This window comes from Cicer arietinum, chromosome 5 (assembly GCF_000331145.2).
Source record: "Cicer arietinum cultivar CDC Frontier isolate Library 1 chromosome 5, Cicar.CDCFrontier_v2.0, whole genome shotgun sequence".
Taxonomy (NCBI): domain Eukaryota; kingdom Viridiplantae; phylum Streptophyta; class Magnoliopsida; order Fabales; family Fabaceae; genus Cicer; species Cicer arietinum.
Genome location: NC_021164.2, coordinates 3,256,424 through 3,278,048, shown reverse-complemented (window position 1 = coordinate 3,278,048; position 21,625 = coordinate 3,256,424). Strand labels below are relative to the sequence as shown.

The 21,625-nt window shown below is 31.2% G+C and overlaps 1 protein-coding gene across 1 annotated transcript; it reads right to left on the bottom strand.

Moving 5' to 3' along the window:
• Positions 1-15,172: 15,172 nt before the first annotated feature.
• Positions 15,173-17,679, bottom strand: LOC140920331 (uncharacterized). The gene is made up of 5 exons (XM_073368586.1): positions 17,494-17,679; positions 17,333-17,353; positions 16,985-17,184; positions 16,779-16,885; positions 15,173-15,378 (listed from the first exon to the last, which is right to left on the bottom strand). The coding sequence occupies exons 1-5, from the start codon at positions 17,677-17,679 to the stop codon at positions 15,173-15,175; spliced, it is 720 nt and encodes a 239-aa protein (XP_073224687.1).
• Between the last annotated feature and the right edge of the window lie 3,946 nt (positions 17,680-21,625).

Here is a 21,625-nt window from a genome sequence, read left to right as displayed (position 1 = left end):
TTAAACTTAAGAAAGATATAAAAATGTACTTTACTTGAGCTAGAGAAAAGCACTGTTATTCCTTTTCAAAAGCCAAATAAAAACAAACAAAAATATCTCTAAGTACTAATTTCACTAACAAAAAATGAATATTTTGTTTTAAGTTCGAATTCAGAATTTCACATTCGTCGTATATGAATTTTAATTTTTGGTGTGGCATGTATTATCACTTCTAAAAAAAAGTATATCTTAAATTCGAATCTAAAATCATATAATTTTTTCGTCGTGTATGAATTTTAATTTTTGATGTGATATTTATCATCACTTTTAATAGAAAATAATATTACAATTAATTATTAATTATTCCAATCAATTATATTCTTTTCTTCTTTTATATATTTTTTTTAGGCCTATCTTTCTCCGTCCTTTTTTGGTTGCATTTGTCACACATTTGTTTCTAAACTTTTTTTATTCATCTATAACTCCGCCAACAAAGCTTATGAGTCATCATATTCTAATCTAAAAAAGCAAAAAAGAAAAATTAACTTTCCACATGTCTTGTATTTGTGTCATTTTGTAGCTAGCTATGAAGTTAATTTATTACTTGTAAATAGAGACAAATAGCATTTGCGACATTTGTGTATCTACTGCGTTTGTTTGAAAAGAATAACTTTAACCATAACTCGTACCAACTACTGGATAAATTATTTTATAAATCAAATTTTTAATTTTTATATGTATATATATTATTCTTCACATTCATTTTATAAAGAAAAATAAAATATATTAATTTATGTTAATAAATTTTATACACATATGAATTGTATTAATTGTTAAAAAAAAATTTAATTAACCATATATATATTTAAAAGTATAAGTTAAAAATAAATAGCACAGTTACACAAATAAATGATGAAATAATTAAACATTTGATTTCACAGAAATTAATGTTTCTTGATGTATTACAAATTTTTGAAATTGATTTTCTTAATAAACATTTTAAATATTTTGGGTTTGATTGGGTATATATTTTTATTGTGTAAATTTGACCTTAAATTTATTGTTATTCTTATTATTAGAATTATTATTATATTGAGAGCATATTACAAAAAAATGTATATAGTTTTATAAAAATAAATGTATATGTTTTTTGAATTTATTTTAAAAAGTATTCTATATGTTATCATTTTATCAAATCCATATTATTTTTACCAATATTTATTATTTTAGTCAACTTGGTTTTATTAGACACAATTTTTATATAGGAATATATATCATCTTTCAATAAATTTTTATAAGCATTTATTTTTGGAAATAAATATTATTATATTTTGTACTAAAAGCATACAATTATAACTTTTATATTTATATACTAAATTTAATTTATTTTAATTATAAATTTTCTATATTTAAAATACATCATTTTGTTTCTCGTATATGATTTGTTTTGAAAATATTGAGTTATTGTATTTGCTTTGATTTTTATTATGATTGTGATGAGATTATAAGAAATTCACCTTAAGACCAACTTTAGTATATAAAAAGTGGAAAACTCATTATTTTTTAAAATTCTAAATTTTAGCCTATTGATTTTGAATTTGATTGATTTTAGGTAAAAAAAATGATGAGTATACTATACGGATCAAAAAATTTAACGAAGTTATGTGTTTGGGTGATTGAATTTTCAAATTTAAAATTTCACAAATGATTTTAACTTATTAAGTGATTATTTTAAACTGATTGTTGTAACTAAGAAAATCATCATAATTTTTTGAAATTTTCCTATTAGAAATTGTAATAATTATATTGAAAGACTTTTTTTTATCATTTATTCTCTTATTTAAAGACTTTTTTATTTAAATTCAGAAAGTTTATATTTTTAGTTAGTGATTCATTAATGATTTTTGATTAAGTTTATATTTTTAGTCAGTGATTCATTAATAATTTTTGATTAAGTTTATTTTTTTTTTCAAACTCTATATTTGGGATAAATATTTAAGAAAGTTTGGATTAGACTTTAATATATACTACTATTTATATTATAAATATTATTTAAAATTATAAAAATTATAAGAATATCACAATTTAACTCCCACTTTTAAAAATTCAATAATACTTTATCATGATATAGGTTTGAAATTGATAGTTATCATATTAATTCTATCGCCAAAGCTTATCTTTAGTAAGTTTTATTAATATAAAAATGATTATTGTTTAATAAATATTTGGCATAATTGATGCAGCGGTTCCTTAACTTAATTTCATATAAGACTTCAGTATTTTTTTTCTTTTCGATTTAGTGTTATATTTAATTTTAAATAACAATTTGATCTTTTATATCTTAAGATGTTAATAGTGTTATTATTTCTTTATAAAAATTTAAAAAATTCATCAAAATCTTGAAACAAAACCCATAAAATTCAATACAAATTTCAAGAAAATTCATACATTCATCAAATGCATAGCTCAAATATTCAAATAAACTTATATTGACATATCTAATGACATCAAAGTCATCAAATAAAGAATGTAAATATGAGTTTATTTGAAGATTTGAGTTATGAATTTAATGGAATTTGCATTATATTGAAGATGATAATTAATTTTATGGATTTTGTTTGAAAATTTTGATGAATTTTTATAAATAAATAAAAAAATGATAATATTGTTGATATTTTAAAGCATAAAAAATCAAATTGTTACTTAAAATTAAATAAAATACTAAATAGAAAAACAAAAAATAACTGAAGTATTATCTGAAGTTAAGTTATGGAATCGCAAAACAATTATACCTTAATATTTCTTTGTAGGGGTTGAAACAAAAAGAATAAAAATCTCATTTTTGTGTCTAATAATACATGATCTCAATATTTAATATCCCTTGTAATTATTCATTAAGTATAATATTGCTATTCAAAATCGGGTTGAGAGAGTTGTATTTTGAAAATTCGTCAATTCATTGAATTGTTTTTAGGATGGCCGTGAAAGGGTATTTTAATTTGTAAACATTGGGATTTTAAACTTTAATGACTTGACAATTCAAGGCTTCATTTTGAAAGGTGAAATTTTATTTTTATTTAACCTTTTGACTTTTAGAAAAAATAGACCTTAGTATTATGTAGCTTGACCGATAGGTAGGGATGGGAATAGGCTAGGCCGCCCGTCAGGGGCATATAGTCTGACCTACTTATGGTCGACTCATGTTATTTTTTATTATTATATTAATAATAATATTTCCTATTTTAAATTCTATCAATTAGACAATCACTCAGTAGTCATTCCATATTCGGTAACCGTTCCATATTTGGTAGTTGTTCCACATTCGGTAGTTATTCAATTAGTCAATCAATCAGTAGTCGTTCCATATTTGTTTGAGAGGTAATAATAGATGAGTTTGTTTCAGAAAAAAAAAAAAAAATCTATTCTTTGAAATCAAAAAATATTTTTAAGGGTTTAAAGGATGTTTATTTCAAATTTTTTTAAAATTATTTTGTTAGAAAAATTCTTTTTTGTTTAATATATATATATAGATATGTAAATTGATATTGGTATATGGAGAACATATGAAACGACTATTGAGTGATTGACTAATTCAATGGCTACCGAATATGGAACCACTACCAAATATGGAATAACTACTGAATAATTGCCTAATTGATATAATTTAAAATAGGAAATAATATTATTAATATAATAATAAAAGTAATATTAATAAATAATAAAATATATAGGATGGTCTGTCAGACCTAATAGGTTTTTTTATAAGCCTGAGTCTGACCTATTTAAATAAATAGGCTTTAAAAATAACATGAGTCTAGCCTTTTTATTAAATAGGCAATGCCAGACCAGACCATAAGTAGGCCACACCATAGGCCCCTGACGGACGGCCTATCCTATTCCCATCCCTACTCAAGATTGATCTTAGTTGTGAAAACAGAAAACATAGAACGTTTTTTGTTTAAACCAGAAAACGGAGAACATTCTTGGTTAGTTAAAATCAACAATTCAGTTTATATATTTAACTTGATAATCAGTTAGACTTAATGTAAATAGAGATAAGAGAAGAGATACCACACAACGATATATCCTGATTCACCTAGCTCGGGCTACATTCAGTTCTCACAATTGTGAGATTTTCACTAAGTGTTCAAAACAGAGAACAATCTTGGTTTACACCACCAGTTCAGATCAACCTTGATCTGTTAAACACCAAGTCCTTTCCACCCAGAAAGGCTTTCAAAACGATCAGCTATTAATCTTTAGATAGGAATTTACACTTTACCTTTTAACCAAAAAAGGATTTCTTACAATCAACTCAAACTATACTCAACACTTATAGTTTTTAAGTTTTACACAATAATGATAAGAGTGTTTGATAGAACCTGAATGATCTCAACTCATGTTTGAGATTCGATCCTTTACAAGAGATTTAGTATAATAATAACAGAAGATTTAAGTATGATTAGAAATTACTCTTCTTGAGAATGAGAGAATTTCAAGTATATGATTGTGAATAATTGATGAGTTTTATTAACTCTTGAAGTTATGATTTTCCTTTGAGCTTTACCTTCCTTTTATAGGATTTAGGAAGGATGATGATAGCCAAAAGACCCATTGAAAAGTGCTCTGTTGTAATGTGTTAGATTTTGACCAAAGACCAAACTTTATTAATTAAAAAATATTCATGTCTTTGAACATTCTGCGTTATGTAGCTGTGATGGGAATGACTGGTTTGAAGCTTCTCATTCTTGAACAACTTTGATTGTGTTTAATGATCCTTTGATTCTCAGATATATGATTGATGCATTCAATTCACGACATTGTTTTGATTCGCGCAAAACAGACTAGAGAATGATGCCAATCTGTTGGAAAATGATTGTTGAATATTCTAGAGACTGTTTAATCATTCTGGAGACTGATGATCATTCTGGAGACAAATATGATCATTCTAGAGACTTATGATCATTATGGAGGCTGATGATCATTCTGGAGACTTGTCTGATCATTCTTCGTTTTTCCTTGAATGTTGATTTGTGGACAGTATTCCATGGACCTTTTATTATATGTGCATGTATCTCAGATATGTAGCTAAAGCATATATTTCAAGAACGTTATTTGTTCTTGACAGTCAAGCTGGAGAATGATGAGTCTTGTTTGAACTTCATTGATTCATCATATTTCGTAGCTTTTCTACTTTGTATTTTGAATTGATTCTTTGCTGAGATATATCCTTAATATTCCTTGAAGAGTACTGATTATATGATTGTGAAATCCAGAAGCAATGATTGTGAAATCTAGTAGCAATTTCTTCTTCGATAGAAGAGATCATTTGTTCTTGAAATTTCATAACTATGGAGAAAGTTTTCCGTTTTTCAGACTTCTGTCAAGAACGTTCTCCGTTCTGTTTGTTAATTTTTGCTTTCTCTTTTAGGTGATTTTGCTTGTAATGTTTGGTTCCAATATTTGATCAACATACTCAAACACACATGTTAAATACCAAAACACTTAGAATCATAATTATAAGTCTTAACTAACTTTTGTTTAATTATCATCAAAACTTTAATTTGAGATTTTGTCTCAACAATCTTCCTATTTTTGATGATGACAAACCTGTTAATTCATATTTTAATTTTGAACCAACATATAGAAGTAATCATACCAAATGACTTCTGATACACTTAAATTCTAAGAATTATTTCTTCCCCTTTTTCATCTAACAAAAAGGTTGGGGAATACAAAGGAAGTGCAAATGTAGGGAGCAATAACATGTGTATACTACATATAGAAATCATGCATTTGAACAATGCATTCATATATAAAAAAATAAAAATAAAAAATTCAAGTTTGTATTTAACATCAAAGATCATAGCATGTATGATGATAAAAAATCATTTTAGTCAATATTTATATATGTTTATTCTAGTTTTAACACACTCAAAAAGATGAGTTAACCTCAGTTTTAAAAAAATAGAAGATTTTCTAAAAACTCCCCCTGAATATTATGAAATTAATATCCTTTAATATTTCAAAATTCCAAAACACAAGTAAGATGCCTCTTTGCTCTTTCGAACTATTTCTCTACATGCAACATTTTAAAATGAACAAGATCATACTTACTAGTATAAATAGATTCATTTTTCATTTTTAAAACAAGAGAGAAAAAGCGCATATAAGGAAGCAAAATAAGATAAATGTGACAACATGTCAAATATAATTTCTCTCTTTACAAAACATTCTTATGCTAAAAAAGTTTGTATTTATAAAAAACAATCAAAGAGATTTGTTCACATAAAAAAATGATTTGAAGGATATAAATGGAATAATTTGTAGAAAATAATGTTAATCCTTTTAACGTGATATTTTGAAATTATGATAATAATTGATTATAAGGATTTGAGTTCCAAGAAAGACTTAAAAAGTAATCATAATCAGGATATACCTTGATAAGATTCAAAGCAACACTTGAATTAGACAAGAGGACAATGTGAATATGTGTTTCTTCTAAAGAACCACCAATTATTACTTCTGCCTCCTCACAATTAGTTCTTCCAGATTCATTAAGATGTGCATGCACATCGATTAAACCAAGCAGGAGAACATCCTCACCATAGTCAAGAACTTGTTGCACATAATTCCTTTGTTTTCCATATCCTCCACAATAGACATAATCTCCACTCCTTTAGTGATGCTTGAATATCATTTCTGTTGTTCAGAGGCATGTCAATCGATGTAGCTACACCTCCAACAACATCATCTTTGGTACCGTATATAAATTCCTCCCAATTAGTTATTTCAATAATTTGATCATGATGAGATATTTTGGAGAAAAGTTAATAGTGAGGTAGGTGTAGGAGTGCCAAAAACAAATGGTTCAAACTCATTTTAGAAGTTGTTGATGTTCTTCAACCATGATATACAACATAGTTTTGATTTGATTTTGAGGGGGATCACTTATCGTTCTCCAACTTTTATGATGAAAATGAAACGAAGATTGTTTATCAATCTCGGTTTCCTGGGAAACATTCTATTGTTGTTGTCCAAAATGTTCTTCTTCTTCATCATCCTTTGCTTTGTTAATATTTTCAAAGGTTATAGACACTCCAAATTTTTGTAATGAGACGAGGCATCATACTTTTTAATTCATGTGTATTGAACATGCATTTTCCATGTATCAATGTTCTTTCTTCACTGTTGGATAGTGTTTCTACATCACAAGTTAGTAATGATTTTGGTACCTATATTATTGTGGGTCCTTGATGGTTAGTATATCTTCTTTTAGAAGAATTTTTAAAACTTGATCTCTTTTTAAAATAGCAAGTTGATTTGAAGTGGCCATTTTGGAACAATAGGAATACTTTGTTGTTGGTCTTGGAGAAGGTTTCAAAATCTGGGTTTTAAACAACTTTGAACTTGATTTTGATGAAATTCCAGACCGTTCTCCCTTTTTCAAACTTTCTAGAGAAAGTTCTGTTTTTGTTCCAGAACATTCTCCCTTTTGAAAGTTACCTGGAGAACGTTCTCCTTTTTTCATGTTTCTTGGAGAAAGTTCTGTTTTTGTTACATAACGTTCTTCTTTTTGAAAAATCACTTCTTCTTCTGTTTCAAAAAGTGTCGGTGTAAATAATATATATATACACTCGTGTGAGAGAAAGAAAAGAAAGGAAACGGAAAGCTGAAACATTTCTCCTGCCTCGCGATCACTTCTTCTTCTTCCTCGGTTTCAAAAAGTGTTGGTGGTTTTTAATAAATAAAAAACCTTCTTTTCTCCTCTAGATCTAAGCTCACATTCAAGAAGTATCAAGAGGGAAAGTTGCTCCTCTCTACACTACGGTCCACAGTGCTTGTGAGCTAATTTATTTAAGATGAGACACTTACTTCCTCCTCCTTTTTCCTAAATTCGTAAACTTTATGAGTGAAATTTTTGAGTTCTTAATAAATCCTTGTTGTTGTGTTGTTGTGGTTGATGTTGTTGTTGATTTTTTTAGTAATGGTAAAAATAAATAAATTATTTTGATGTATTTGAGTTATGTATTGAGTTATTTTTAAATAAATGAGTTTGAACTGAAGTTGAAATTTTACAAAAAAAATTAGAGTTGTTAAAATTGTGAAAAAGTTCAAATTATAACTAAGTTAAAGAGTTTGAGCAGAAAAGTTAGATTGAAATTAAAAGTTTAGAGTACTTTATTAACTCAAATTTTTGTGCTTTAATAATAGAATGTGTGTATGTTTGATTTGGAAAATATTCGTTTTATTTATTTTTAACTAAATAATGTAGATTATTTGGTTTCAAAAGTTTGGTGTGTGAAAAAGATATACTTTTGGGAATTTTTTTGTGGTTTGATAAATTTTAGTTGTGAACAAATTGTTATAAATATTTATGTTTATGTAGTTAGCTCCTTGAGTCTCGAAAAGGAAATCGAGACTGTTGGCACCGAGTTAGCAGTGGGGAGAACTCTGATATATTAATGTTATTGTGGTGATTAAAGAAAAATAAAATATTTAATATATTTTGGAAGGAATGAAACTATTTCAAAGAGTTATAACCTTGAAACTAGAAAAAATATTTATTGATATCTTTTGTGTGGTTATGTAGTTATTTGGAAAAAGAAAAAAAAGAGTTATGACAAATTTGAGAAAAATTTGTGGTTGTGTGAGAAATTTTGAGAAAAATAATTTAAAACGTTTCGAAAAATTGTTAGTGAATTCATTGAAAAATGAAAGGATGTTAATTTCTAAAAATATGTTTTATATGTTGAAAGTGTGTTGTGGTTAATAGTACTATTAGTTTGTACTCATTGTAAACTCTTTTAGTTAAATATACTCTAAGGGGGTTAGGAGTAAAAAAGAATTTGTAAGGTAGTTAAAGTTTAAGGGGTTAATTTGACTAAGTCAAACACTATTTGATTAAAGGTGTCGGCACGAATGAGATTTTTCGCTGTGTTTGATTGTGGTAGTGATAACCGTTGGAAAAGTTATAACTAAGGTATGGGCTCCTTCCAAATTTTTAGTTTGCATATAGGGACTCTTTATGTGTGATTGCGTGATAATTAATTTCACGAGAATATATATATTTTGAGTGAAAATACGGTTTTTTAGATGTTATGAATTTATGATTAAATTTGATGTGATTAATTTGTGTTTAATGTGTGAATTTGTGGAGATTAAGTTTGAAGTGATTATGTGTTCAAAACTGAAATATGTGTGTTTGATGTGTGTTGAGGTGTGAATTTATGGTGATTAAGTTTTGATGTGATTATGTATTCATAACTGATAATATGTGCGTTATGAACTTTATTGAGGAAAATCTGTTTTGAGTATACTCTATGATAAGTTTGAAAAATTATTAGTGTTAAATGAGTATTAAAAAAGGGAAATCTTTTAATATCTACATTTACATAATGATTGATATGGAAGAGTCAGAGTACGCTCATGCATTCCATAACTTGTTGTGATCGTGATAGGCCACAGTGTCGGTGGTGACCGAGATGGGCCACGATGTTAAGTGGTGACTGTGATGGGCCACGAAGTTAAGTGGTGATCGTGATGGGCCACGAGATGGTTCCATGTGATAGTTGGTCCATCTTATCCTTACGAGGATTTAACAGATGTGTAAGACCTGTGATAGGCTACACTCTAGTAAATCGTGCTAGTCTGTGAGAGACTGCACCTCGGTAATTACTATTGGCTTGTGATAGACGGTACATTTATGATTTACTCCCATCGAGGAGAGTTTTGTTTTGGAAATTCCGAAATCATGTGCATTGGCATATAAACATTGCATTAGGGTGTTTGACACGTGAGACATGTTTGTTATAATATGATATTTATATATACATATTCTGTTATTGCTTGTTTTTATGACGTAATTGTTAAATGTTATCTGTTAATTTCAGTTGATGGTCCTTTGCATTATTGTGGAAATTGGACTTTGCCCTTAGATGATTCTCGAGTTCGTTCCACCGACTGTTACCTTGACGACAGAAACATCGATAGACTTCCCTGATCGAGACTCGCCGACTTCTTGGGTATACGACCCCATGTCAAGCAGGGCTACTTATATGGGAAAGGTAGTGAGGACAAGTAGAAGAGTTGGAGCAGTATACCTCGTGGAGCTCACTCGCAAGAGAATCGACTATCTGGTACCTTCAGGATTGGTGCTCGGGATGAGTGGAGCATGGGAAGATGCAGGGGATTCCTCAGTTAGAATTAATGCGGAGGCCACCGTAGGAGGTGGAGATACAGTGGCTGGACCGGGGACTGGAGGAAAGGATAAGGGGCTGATGCTGGTGGGAAGAGATATTGCAGGATCGTCTAGGTGGGCTGAGCTAGAGCATCCACTTCCGGTGAATGATCCCTTACCAACTTTCGCTGAAATAGCATACTATATTGAGATCCCAACGTCGCCAAAGCCACCTATCTCGTGGATGGATCAGACTTCTGAGGAGACCGATCCTTCTATGGATGTTGATGAGGATGAGGTTACTTCAAAGATGGATATTGCGTTAGAAGGCACTTGCGGAGTGTGTGGAGGTCACCCATATTATTGTAGTTGCTAGTGAATGATTAAATTAATTTGGTTGTATAGGGACTTAGTGTCTTTGGTGGTCGTACTTATTTCATTTTTGGATGACTGTATATATAACTTATATTGTCAGTTGACTTTCGTTTGGTGGGTCCATGTTCCATTTTTTTTTGACGTGACCATGGGGGGATAGCATTCTTGGAGCAGTGCTTTTGTGCAGGTGTCTGCCGAGAATACTCCAGGGGTATGAGCGATGTCTGATGGGTCTCACAGCCCCGATGTATTTTCTATTTGTATATTTTAGATTATCGTCTCAAAAACTATTTTAGTTTGTTGGTATATGTGATGTAATTATTCATGACTTTTGTCGTTTGCATTATGAGGAGTTATTTTTATTATTTGTTTTTGAAAAAAAAATGCACACGCGTTGTTAAATATCGGGGTGTTACATTGTTCAAATCTCCAATGACGATATATGTTGTTTTATGGGAGTAAAAAATTCACGACCTCTTTATTCTTACAACTGAGAAGTGACTAGGGGTGACAACATAACTCGCACTCGCGAGTACTCACTCGAATCCGTCTTGATTTGGTCGAGGAAAATCCGCTTTGGTTAAGTGTGGGTATGGGTTTTCTCCGAGATTAAAATTCAGAGGCGGAGACGGGTTTGAGGGTGTTGATACCCGAACCTGCCCTACTAGGAATATATTGTAATTTTTAAATTTTATATACATTTACATATTGAATATACTTAATATTTTTTCAAAAATTTCAAACATTATAATTTCATTTTAATAGAACATATTTTTTAATTTCAAACAAAAAAAATTTATAAAGATCAAAATTAAAAAATATTATAATTGCTAAGATTAAATACATATTTAATCCTTTTCTAATTCTTTAACTATACACAAAAGCTCAACTTCGTGGTTTAAAATTAATGGTCATTATATATTTATTCGATATATATAATGTTTCCTCTGCTTCACATGTGTGTAGCCCGTGAAATAGAGGATACGTTTAGCATGTGCTTCATAGAGGATACGTTTTACACGATTAATTCATCGAGTCACCCCTTTTAGAAGAAGATGCATGTGAAGTAGAGAATAAAATAGGATAGAACATATGTAAATGGTGACTTAATAAATTAATCGTGTAAATCGTGTATCTTCCTCATTCAACTACCGAGACTAGCTCATTGAGTTGGGTAGAACTACATTAGATAGTAAAATTATTTCTCAAGAATTTTAAATGCCGTTACATTCTTAGAACATGATAACTAGTTGAGGTTTAAGTAAGACAAATGTCAATTAACTCTTTTTTCTACCATATGGTTTTATACCATAATCTTTTGTTCATTGTCAAATAGACATGTTTACTATTGGACCTATTAGGTTGACCTCATAAACTTTTAATATTTGAATCAACACAAATTATACGAAGGACAATCTTGATAAGTGGTTTATTGTGCACTCATACTTGAAAGTTGTTCAAAATTCCAATGACGATATATGTTGTTTTATGGGAGTAAAACGTTCACGACCTCTTTATTCTCACAACTTAGAAGTCATTAGGGATGACAACATAACCCGCATCAGCGAGTGTCCACTCGAACTCGTCTTGATTTGGGCGGGGAAAAACTCGGATGTGGGTTTTCTCCTAAATTAAAATTTGGGGGCGAGGATGGATTTTGGGTGTTAATACCTGAACCCGCCCGCTAGAAATCTTATTGTAATTTTTAAATGTTATATACATATTGAATATACTTAATATTTTTTTTTAAATATTAAAAATTATTATTTCATCACTATAGAGAATATTTTTAACTTTATTATTGTCTAATAATTATTATTTTATTATATTAATTACAATAAATGTGATTTTTAAATTTATAATTTTATATATATGAATGAGTGTGAGTGTGGACAGAAAAATCCGAACCGCGTGCGTACATGAATGAACCCTACATTTCACACTCACTAACAAATGGGAGTGGAGACGGGTTTTCCCTATTAATCGGATGCGGAGGTGGGGGAAGCAAAATCCACCTCCACTCTGTCCCGTTGCCATGCCTAGAAATGACTTGATTGATGTTTGTTCAATAAAAATAAAGGAAAATGAACCTCAAAATTCAATTTCTACAACTGAGACAAATCATGTTTGCATCTTAATTTTAAAGATGAACAGAATCATGAACTTCTATGTTTGAGGAGTATTATCAATTATAGTTAGAATTTCTTGTGATTTTTTTATATAATTATCTATCGTAGATAGTGGCGGATCTTGAACTAAAATATTGGGGTGACTAAATTTTTAAAATTTAAATAGATAAATAAAAAGTATAAATTGTATTGTATATAAGAATTTTAAGTTGTAAATTTACAAAAATATATTGAAAAAGTGTAGTAGATCAGATTTTGATCGACATTTTTAATAATTAAAAATTAGGTAGAATTTCAGTTGAAAATTTATTTTATTTTATAATTATAGTAGTTGTTTTTGTAATTATTTTTTATAAATTATTTCCTCCGATTTTTTAATAATAGACATTTAGATTATAATTTGGTCTACAAAATTGATGTATTTGATTCAAGGTCGTCTTACCGATTTTGGAGGCTTTACTCTAATCTTAAAAATTGAGCCTAATAAAAAGAGTGCAATTTTAATAATTAAAAAAATAGTAAATATAAATTTTAGTTCATATATACATACCAATCTAATGAGGATATGGGGATCTACACGTACTAATATACATGATGCATATCATTTGGTCACATTAATTCATATAACAAGATAAGATACACATATAACATGTCACATTTACATATTAGACTCAAATATAGATTTCGACAATAATAACCAAACAATTACAATTCAACTCATAAAAATAATTTAACTCATAAAATACACTGAATCTTAAAAATAATTTAACTCATAAAAATAATTTAACATGTCTATTAACATATGTCATGTCAAATTTAATCAAAATTTATCACAATCCGATTAATATATATCAAAGTATGCAAACCACAATTACATAGAGACTTATATAATTTGGTTTTCTCAATCTTATCACAATTAATAATTATTCCTTTTTAAATTTTTTTAATATAACTTATGAATGGTTTGAACAAGGGCGAAGGGTCATTTGATATGTATCAATTTTTATTTAACAAATTATAACTCAAACGTCTCTTATAAACAAACAAAATAAAAAGAGTACTAATCATTTGTTGATTTTTAGTACCTACTATTTTTAAATAAAATAATAAAAAAAAGTTTTTAGTAGATTTAAATGTAAAAAATTTAAACTAAATTCATCATAAGCTTTTGCATAAGCATCATTTTTGTTCATAAATAGTATTTAACTTTTTTTTTTTATCATGAATTTAAAAACTTTTTTAGAGTACTTACTATAAAAAACTTTTTTCTTATAAGTGAAGAAAGTAAAAGGCAAATTACTTTCATATTTTACTACTACAGGTAGGGGTGGGAAAAAGTCAGACCAGGCTAGGCTTTGAAAGACCTGAGCCTGGCCTACGATTAATTTTTTAGGCCTTAGCCTGGCCTATGGCCTATTATATGTTTTTTTTTGTCTGACCTGTCCTTTTTAAAAGTCTGGCTTGATCTGAGAGCCTATTTAAAAGAATTATTCACATTAAAACATTTAAATGCTCTCCCTATGCCATGTGAAGTTCTCCATATAACAATATCAATATACATATCTATATATATTAAATAAAAAATAATTTTTAAAAAATCTAAAACAAACATCATTTAAACCATAAAAAATAATTTTAAATTTCAAAGAATAGATTTTTTTTTTTTTTTCTGAAATAAACGCACCTATTATTATCTCTCAAACAAATATGAACGAGTGATTGATTAATTAAACGACTACCAAATATGGAATCTCTACCGAATATGGAATAACATTACCTAATTGATATAATTTAAAATAGGAAATAATATTATTAATATAATAATAAAAAATAACATTAATAAATAATAAAATATATATAGGCCGGTCTGTCAGGTCTAATAGGCTTTTTTATAAGCCTGAGTCTGACCTATTTAAATAAATAGGCTTTAAAAATAGCTTGAGCCTAGCCTTTTTATTAAATAGATCACGTCAGGCCAAACCATAAGTAGGCCATTCCATAGGCCCTTGACGGAAGACCTAGCTTATTCTCATATGATAGAGTCACAGAAAAATAGGAATCTGTGAAAAGTAAGATGATAGATGAAATGAGAATTTATTGACTTATGGAAGAAAGGAAAATTCTGATATAGTGTATAGCCCAGAGCATAGCTCCTCCAGAGAAAATAGTATCTCCTAATTCAATGATAATAATAATTATTCATGAGCAATACTCCTCTACCCTCCTTAATTTATTCCCCTATGTGTAACTGAAATCCCTAGAATTCAATGAGTTTTTCTGCCTTGTCATTAATAGAATATTTATTCTCTTTTTTACCCTTGCGGACATACGTTCTCCACACTGCAGATTTGGTCCTTTCACTAGTCTTAGGCCAAATAATTCTATAATTACCACCATCAGAAACTGCAGCCTTGTCCTCAAGGCTGAGAGATGGAAATTGACTTTTTAGTAATAATGCATCCTCCCAAGTTGTGTCTTCTACAACTCTTCCTTTCCAACACACCAGCCATTATCGTGCCAACTGTCCTTCTTTCATCACTGATCTTGCAGCCAACAAATCTTCTGGTTCTTCCCCCTCTTCTGCTTCCATTTCTAACTCGTCTGGTAGTTGAGGTTCAGCTGAATAGTCTTCAATAGCTTTCTTGAGTTGTGAAATGTGAAATATTGCATGCACTCTACTTCCTTCAGGCAACTTCAACTTATAGGATACTGCCCCTATTTTCTTTAGGATCGGAAATGGTCCAAAATATAACTTATGAATGGTTTGAACAAGGGCGAAGGGTCATTTGATATGTATCAATTTTTATTTAACAAATTATAACTCAAACGTCTCTTATAAACAAACAAAATAAAAAGAGTACTAATCATTTGTTGATTTTTAGTACCTACTATTTTTAAATAAAATAATAAAAAAAAGTTTTTAGTAGATTTAAATGTAAAAAATTTAAACTAAATTCATCATAAGCTTTTGCATAAGCATCATTTTTGTTCATAAATAGTATTTAACTTTTTTTTTTTATCATGAATTTAAAAACTTTTTTAGAGTACTTACTATAAAAAACTTTTTTCTTATAAGTGAAGAAAGTAAAAGGCAAATTACTTTCATATTTTACTACTACAGGTAGGGGTGGGAAAAAGTCAGACCAGGCTAGGCTTTGAAAGACCTGAGCCTGGCCTACGATTAATTTTTTAGGCCTTAGCCTGGCCTATGGCCTATTATATGTTTTTTTTTGTCTGACCTGTCCTTTTTAAAAGTCTGGCTTGATCTGAGAGCCTATTTAAAAGAATTATTCACATTAAAACATTTAAATGCTCTCCCTATGCCATGTGAAGTTCTCCATATAACAATATCAATATACATATCTATATATATTAAATAAAAAATAATTTTTAAAAAATCTAAAACAAACATCATTTAAACCATAAAAAATAATTTTAAATTTCAAAGAATAGATTTTTTTTTTTTTTCTGAAATAAACGCACCTATTATTATCTCTCAAACAAATATGAACGAGTGATTGATTAATTAAACGACTACCAAATATGGAATCTCTACCGAATATGGAATAACATTACCTAATTGATATAATTTAAAATAGGAAATAATATTATTAATATAATAATAAAAAATAACATTAATAAATAATAAAATATATATAGGCCGGTCTGTCAGGTCTAATAGGCTTTTTTATAAGCCTGAGTCTGACCTATTTAAATAAATAGGCTTTAAAAATAGCTTGAGCCTAGCCTTTTTATTAAATAGATCACGTCAGGCCAAACCATAAGTAGGCCATTCCATAGGCCCTTGACGGAAGACCTAGCTTATTCTCATATGATAGAGTCACAGAAAAATAGGAATCTGTGAAAAGTAAGATGATAGATGAAATGAGAATTTATTGACTTATGGAAGAAAGGAAAATTCTGATATAGTGTATAGCCCAGAGCATAGCTCCTCCAGAGAAAATAGTATCTCCTAATTCAATGATAATAATAATTATTCATGAGCAATACTCCTCTACCCTCCTTAATTTATTCCCCTATGTGTAACTGAAATCCCTAGAATTCAATGAGTTTTTCTGCCTTGTCATTAATAGAATATTTATTCTCTTTTTTACCCTTGCGGACATACGTTCTCCACACTGCAGATTTGGTCCTTTCACTAGTCTTAGGCCAAATAATTCTATAATTACCACCATCAGAAACTGCAGCCTTGTCCTCAAGGCTGAGAGATGGAAATTGACTTTTTAGTAATAATGCATCCTCCCAAGTTGTGTCTTCTACAACTCTTCCTTTCCAACACACCAGCCATTATCGTGCCAACTGTCCTTCTTTCATCACTGATCTTGCAGCCAACAAATCTTCTGGTTCTTCCCCCTCTTCTGCTTCCATTTCTAACTCGTCTGGTAGTTGAGGTTCAGCTGAATAGTCTTCAATAGCTTTCTTGAGTTGTGAAATGTGAAATATTGCATGCACTCTACTTCCTTCAGGCAACTTCAACTTATAGGATACTGCCCCTATTTTCTTTAGGATCGGAAATGGTCCAAATTACCGCGGAACCAGTTTTTGATTAATCCTTCTAGTCATCATTTGCTGTCTATGGGGCCGAAGCTTCAAAAATACCCATTCACCCACTTTAAATAAATATGCTTTTCTTTTCTTGCCCGCATACCTCTTCATCTGTTCTTGGGCCCTATTCAAATGATACTTAAGTTGATGTAAGGCCTCATCACGATCAACCAATTCAGCTACTACCGCTTCTACTTTCGTTTCTCAAACGGTGTAGCTACTACCGCTTCTACTTTCGTTTCTCAAACGGTGTAAATATCTAACCACAATGGGTGGTTTTCTTCCATACACTACCTCAAACGGTGTAGTTCCTGTAGACACATGGAATGTGGTGTTATACCATAATGCAGCCCAATGAATCCATTCTGACCACTCCTTCGGTTGCTCCGATGCAAAACAACTAAGATATGCTTCTAAGCACCGATCCACCACCTCCATTTGTCCATCCATCTCCGGATGATATGACGAACTCATACTCAACATTGTTCCTTGTAAGTGAAACAACTATTTCCAAAATAGACTCACAAGCAATGGATCACGATCACTAGCAATGGATTGTGGCACCCCATGAAGACGCACCACCTCTTTAATAAAGATTTCAGCCACCTTCCTCGCAGTATATGGATGTTTTAAGGGAATAAAATGTCCATACTTGGATAATCTATCCACCACTACAAAAATTGTTTCAAACCCCTTTGATTTTGGGAGACTAGTGATAAAATCCATCGAAATATCATCCCAAATTTTCTCCAGAATTGAGAGGGGCTGTAACAAACCCATAGGAGAGGAAGCAACGTACTTTTGACATTGACACACGTTGCAACTTTGCACACATTCCATAACTGACTTTCTTATGCCTACCCAATAAAGATTTCCTGACATCCTTCGATACATGCGTAGAAAACCTGAGTGGCCACCAGTTGGAGATGAGTGAAATTCTTTCAACAATAAAGGTATACAACCAGAATTTGAGGATAACACCAGTCTGCTACAGTAGAAAAGTCTCCATTTGATTAATTGAAAATCTGGTCGGGATGCAGGGTCCTGTTGTAGCTCTGTTATCACCTTATGCAATCGGGGATCATTCATAACTTTATGTTGAATTTGTTGCTCTTGCATACATATGGGAAAAGAAGTTATCCCTTATCTGGACCTGACTTGTATACCATTCGAAGTGATTGTCCAATAATTTTGCTATCTAATTCTGCTGATCAGCCGTAATGATGCGTTGTTCGAGCAAGCGTCGTAAACTCTTTTGATCGGAGTACACCACAAATCTTCTTCCCAACATATACGGACGCCAATATGAAATGCCAACACAACCACCATCAATTCTTTCTCATATACAGAGTTGCTTAAATTATTCTTGGACAACGCTTTGCTGAAGTAGGCTATACGCTTTTTTTTCTGCATTAAAACTGCACTTATTCCTCTTCCGGATACATCGCATACCTCTTTGTAACACCCCATTTTTCAAAGCGAGGGTATATTTTTTTTTCAAAAGAAATTAAAATAAAACAGAGAAATAAACAAGGTAACACCTTTGGATAAGTAATTAAGTCATTATAATTTTCAAGCAGCGGAAAAAGTTCTCAATCCATGAATTCAAAATATTTACATAACAAAAGTAGTACAGTCTTTCAGTTTAAAAGTAAACGCAACCCAAAGGAAAGACATCCGTTCCCTCTGTGTCAACCTAGTCTGATCATTTTACAAAACAACTAAACACCCTGAGTGATCTCCACGCGCCCCGTGAGATCCTCCTAACGTAGCTGCAGTCAAGCGTTCCCATCTCCATTCCCGTCCGTAGGGTACGAACCGGTAGGATCGTCCTGACTCTCATCTGAGGGCAAAGCCCAGATTTCCACAATAATTGTAAAGGGTCACCAACCGAAAATAACAGATAACACATAACATTTAAGTTTTAAATGCACAAAATAACCTTTCAACTAAGCATGCACCTTAAAAGGATTTTCCATATGCTAAAAGTTCATATAATGCTTGCCAATTAACAATGAACTCAAAATGAAGTTCTCAAACCATCAAGTAATACATAACTGACCAAAGCATTGATAAATCAATTGAGAAATCGATTATCTAACTCAAAATAAGGACTTTTGCTGAGCCAATCGATTGCCAAATCGATTTGGTCAGTTCTGCTGAGTTTCTGCATGACCAAATCGATTTCTAAGTCGATTTTGTCAGTTCTGATGAGTCCCTGGGTTGCCAAATCGATTTCCAAATCGATTTCGGCAGTTTTGCTGAGTTCCTGCCTCTCTGCCAATCGATTTCCAAATCGATTTCTTAAAAGATTTTGAAAGACATATTTATACAATCGATTGGCAAATCGATTAGGTCAAAATGGTGAACTTCCTGCAACTCATCCAATCGATTGGGAAATCGATTTCCCTCATCATTTTTCCAAAAATTCATAACTAACTCAATCACATTCATACATAATCTCAAATCCTAACACTTAGCACTGATAACGCAGTTGGAGATGAGTGAAATTCTTTCAACAATAAAGGTATACAACCAGAATTTGAGGATAACACCAGTCTGCTACAGTAGAAAAGTCTCCATTTGATTAATTGAAAATCTGGTCGGGATGCAGGGTCTTGTTGTAGCTCTGTTATCACCTTATGCAATTGGGGATCATTCAGAACTTTATGTTGAATTTGTTGCTCTTGCATACATATGGGAAAAGAAGTTATCCTTTATCTGGACCTGACTTGTATACCATTCGAAGTGATTGTCCAATAATTTTGCTATCCAATTCTGCTGATCAGCCGTAATGATGCGTTGTTCGAGCAAGCGTCGTAAACTCTTTTGATCGGAGTACACCATAAATCCTCTTCCCAACATATACGGACGCCAATGATGAAATGCCAACACAACCACCATCAATTCTTTCTCATATACAGAGTTGCTTAAACTATTCTTGGACAACGCTTTGCTGAAGTAGGCTATACGCTTTTTTTTTTGCATTAAAACTGCACTTATTCCTCTTCCGGATACATCGCATACCTCTTCATCTGTTCTTGGGCCCTATTCAAATGATACTTAAGTTGACGTAAGGCCTCATCACGATCAACCAATTCAGCTACTACCGCTTCTACTTTCGTTTCTCAAACGGTGTAGCTACTACCGCTTCTACTTTCGTTTCTCAAACGGTGTAGCTACTACCGCTTCTACTTTCGTTTCTCAAACGGTGTAGCTACTACCGCTTCTACTTTCGTTTCTCAAACGGTGTAGCTACTACCGCTTCTACTTTCGTTTCTCAAACGGTGTAGCTACTACCGCTTCTACTTTCGTTTCTCAAACGGTGTAAATATCTAACCACAATGGGTGGTTTTCTTCCATACACTACCTCAAACGGTGTATAACTGACTTTCTTATGCCTACCCAATAAAGATTTCCTGACATCCTTCGATACATGCGTAGAAAACCTGAGTGGCCACCAGTTGGAGATGAGTGAAATTCTTTCAACAATAAAGGTATACAACCAGAATTTGAGGATAACACCAGTCTGCTACAGTAGAAAAGTCTCCATTTGATTAATTGAAAATCTGGTCGGGATGCAGGGTCCTGTTGTAGATCTGTTATCACCTTATGCAATTGGGGATCATTCATAACTTTATGTTGAATTTGTTGCTCTTGCATACATATGGGAAAAGAAGTTATCCCTTATCTGGACCTGACTTGTATACCATTCGAAGTGATTGTCCAATAATTTTGCTATCCAATTCTGCTGATCAGCCGTAATGATGCGTTGTTCGAGCAAGCGTCGTAAACTCTTTTGATCGGAGTACACCACAAATCTTCTTCCCAACATATACGGACGCCAATGATGAAATGCCAACACAACCACCATCAATTCTTTCTCATATACAGAGTTGCTTAAATTATTCTTGGACAACGCTTTGCTGAAGTAGGCTATACGCTTTTTTTTCTGCATTAAAACTGCACTTATTCCTCTTCCGGATACATCGCATACCTCTTTGTAACACCCCATTTTTCAAAGCGAGGGTATATTTTTTTTTCAAAAGAAATTAAAATAAAACAGAGAAATAAACAAGGTAACACCTTTGGATAAGTAATTAAGTCATTATAATTTTCAAGCAGCGGAAAAAGTTCTCAATCCATGAATTCAAAATATTTACATAACAAGAGTAGTACAGTCTTCCAGATTAAATGTAAACACAACCCAAAGGAAAGACATCTGTTCCCTCTGTGTCAACCTAGACTGATCATTTTACAAAACAACTAAACACCCTGAGTGATCTCCACGCGCCCCGTGAGATCCTCCTAACGTAGCTGCAGTCAAGCGTTCCCATCTCCATTCTCGTCCGTAGGGTACGAACCGGTAGGATCGTCCTTACTCTCATCTGAGGGC

Coding starts and splice junctions, on each gene's coding strand:
- LOC140920331 (XM_073368586.1), bottom strand. CDS start 17,679: ATGGATGGACAAATGGAGGTGGTGGATCGGTGCTTAGAAGCATATCTT. Junction 17,354..17,493: donor GAAGAAAACCACCCATTGTG/GTTAGATATTTA, acceptor TCATTTGAATAG/GGCCCAAGAACAGATGAAGA. Junction 17,185..17,332: donor GCCCAAGAACAGATGAAGAG/GTATGCGGGCAA, acceptor CCGATCCTAAAG/AAAATAGGGGCAGTATCCTA.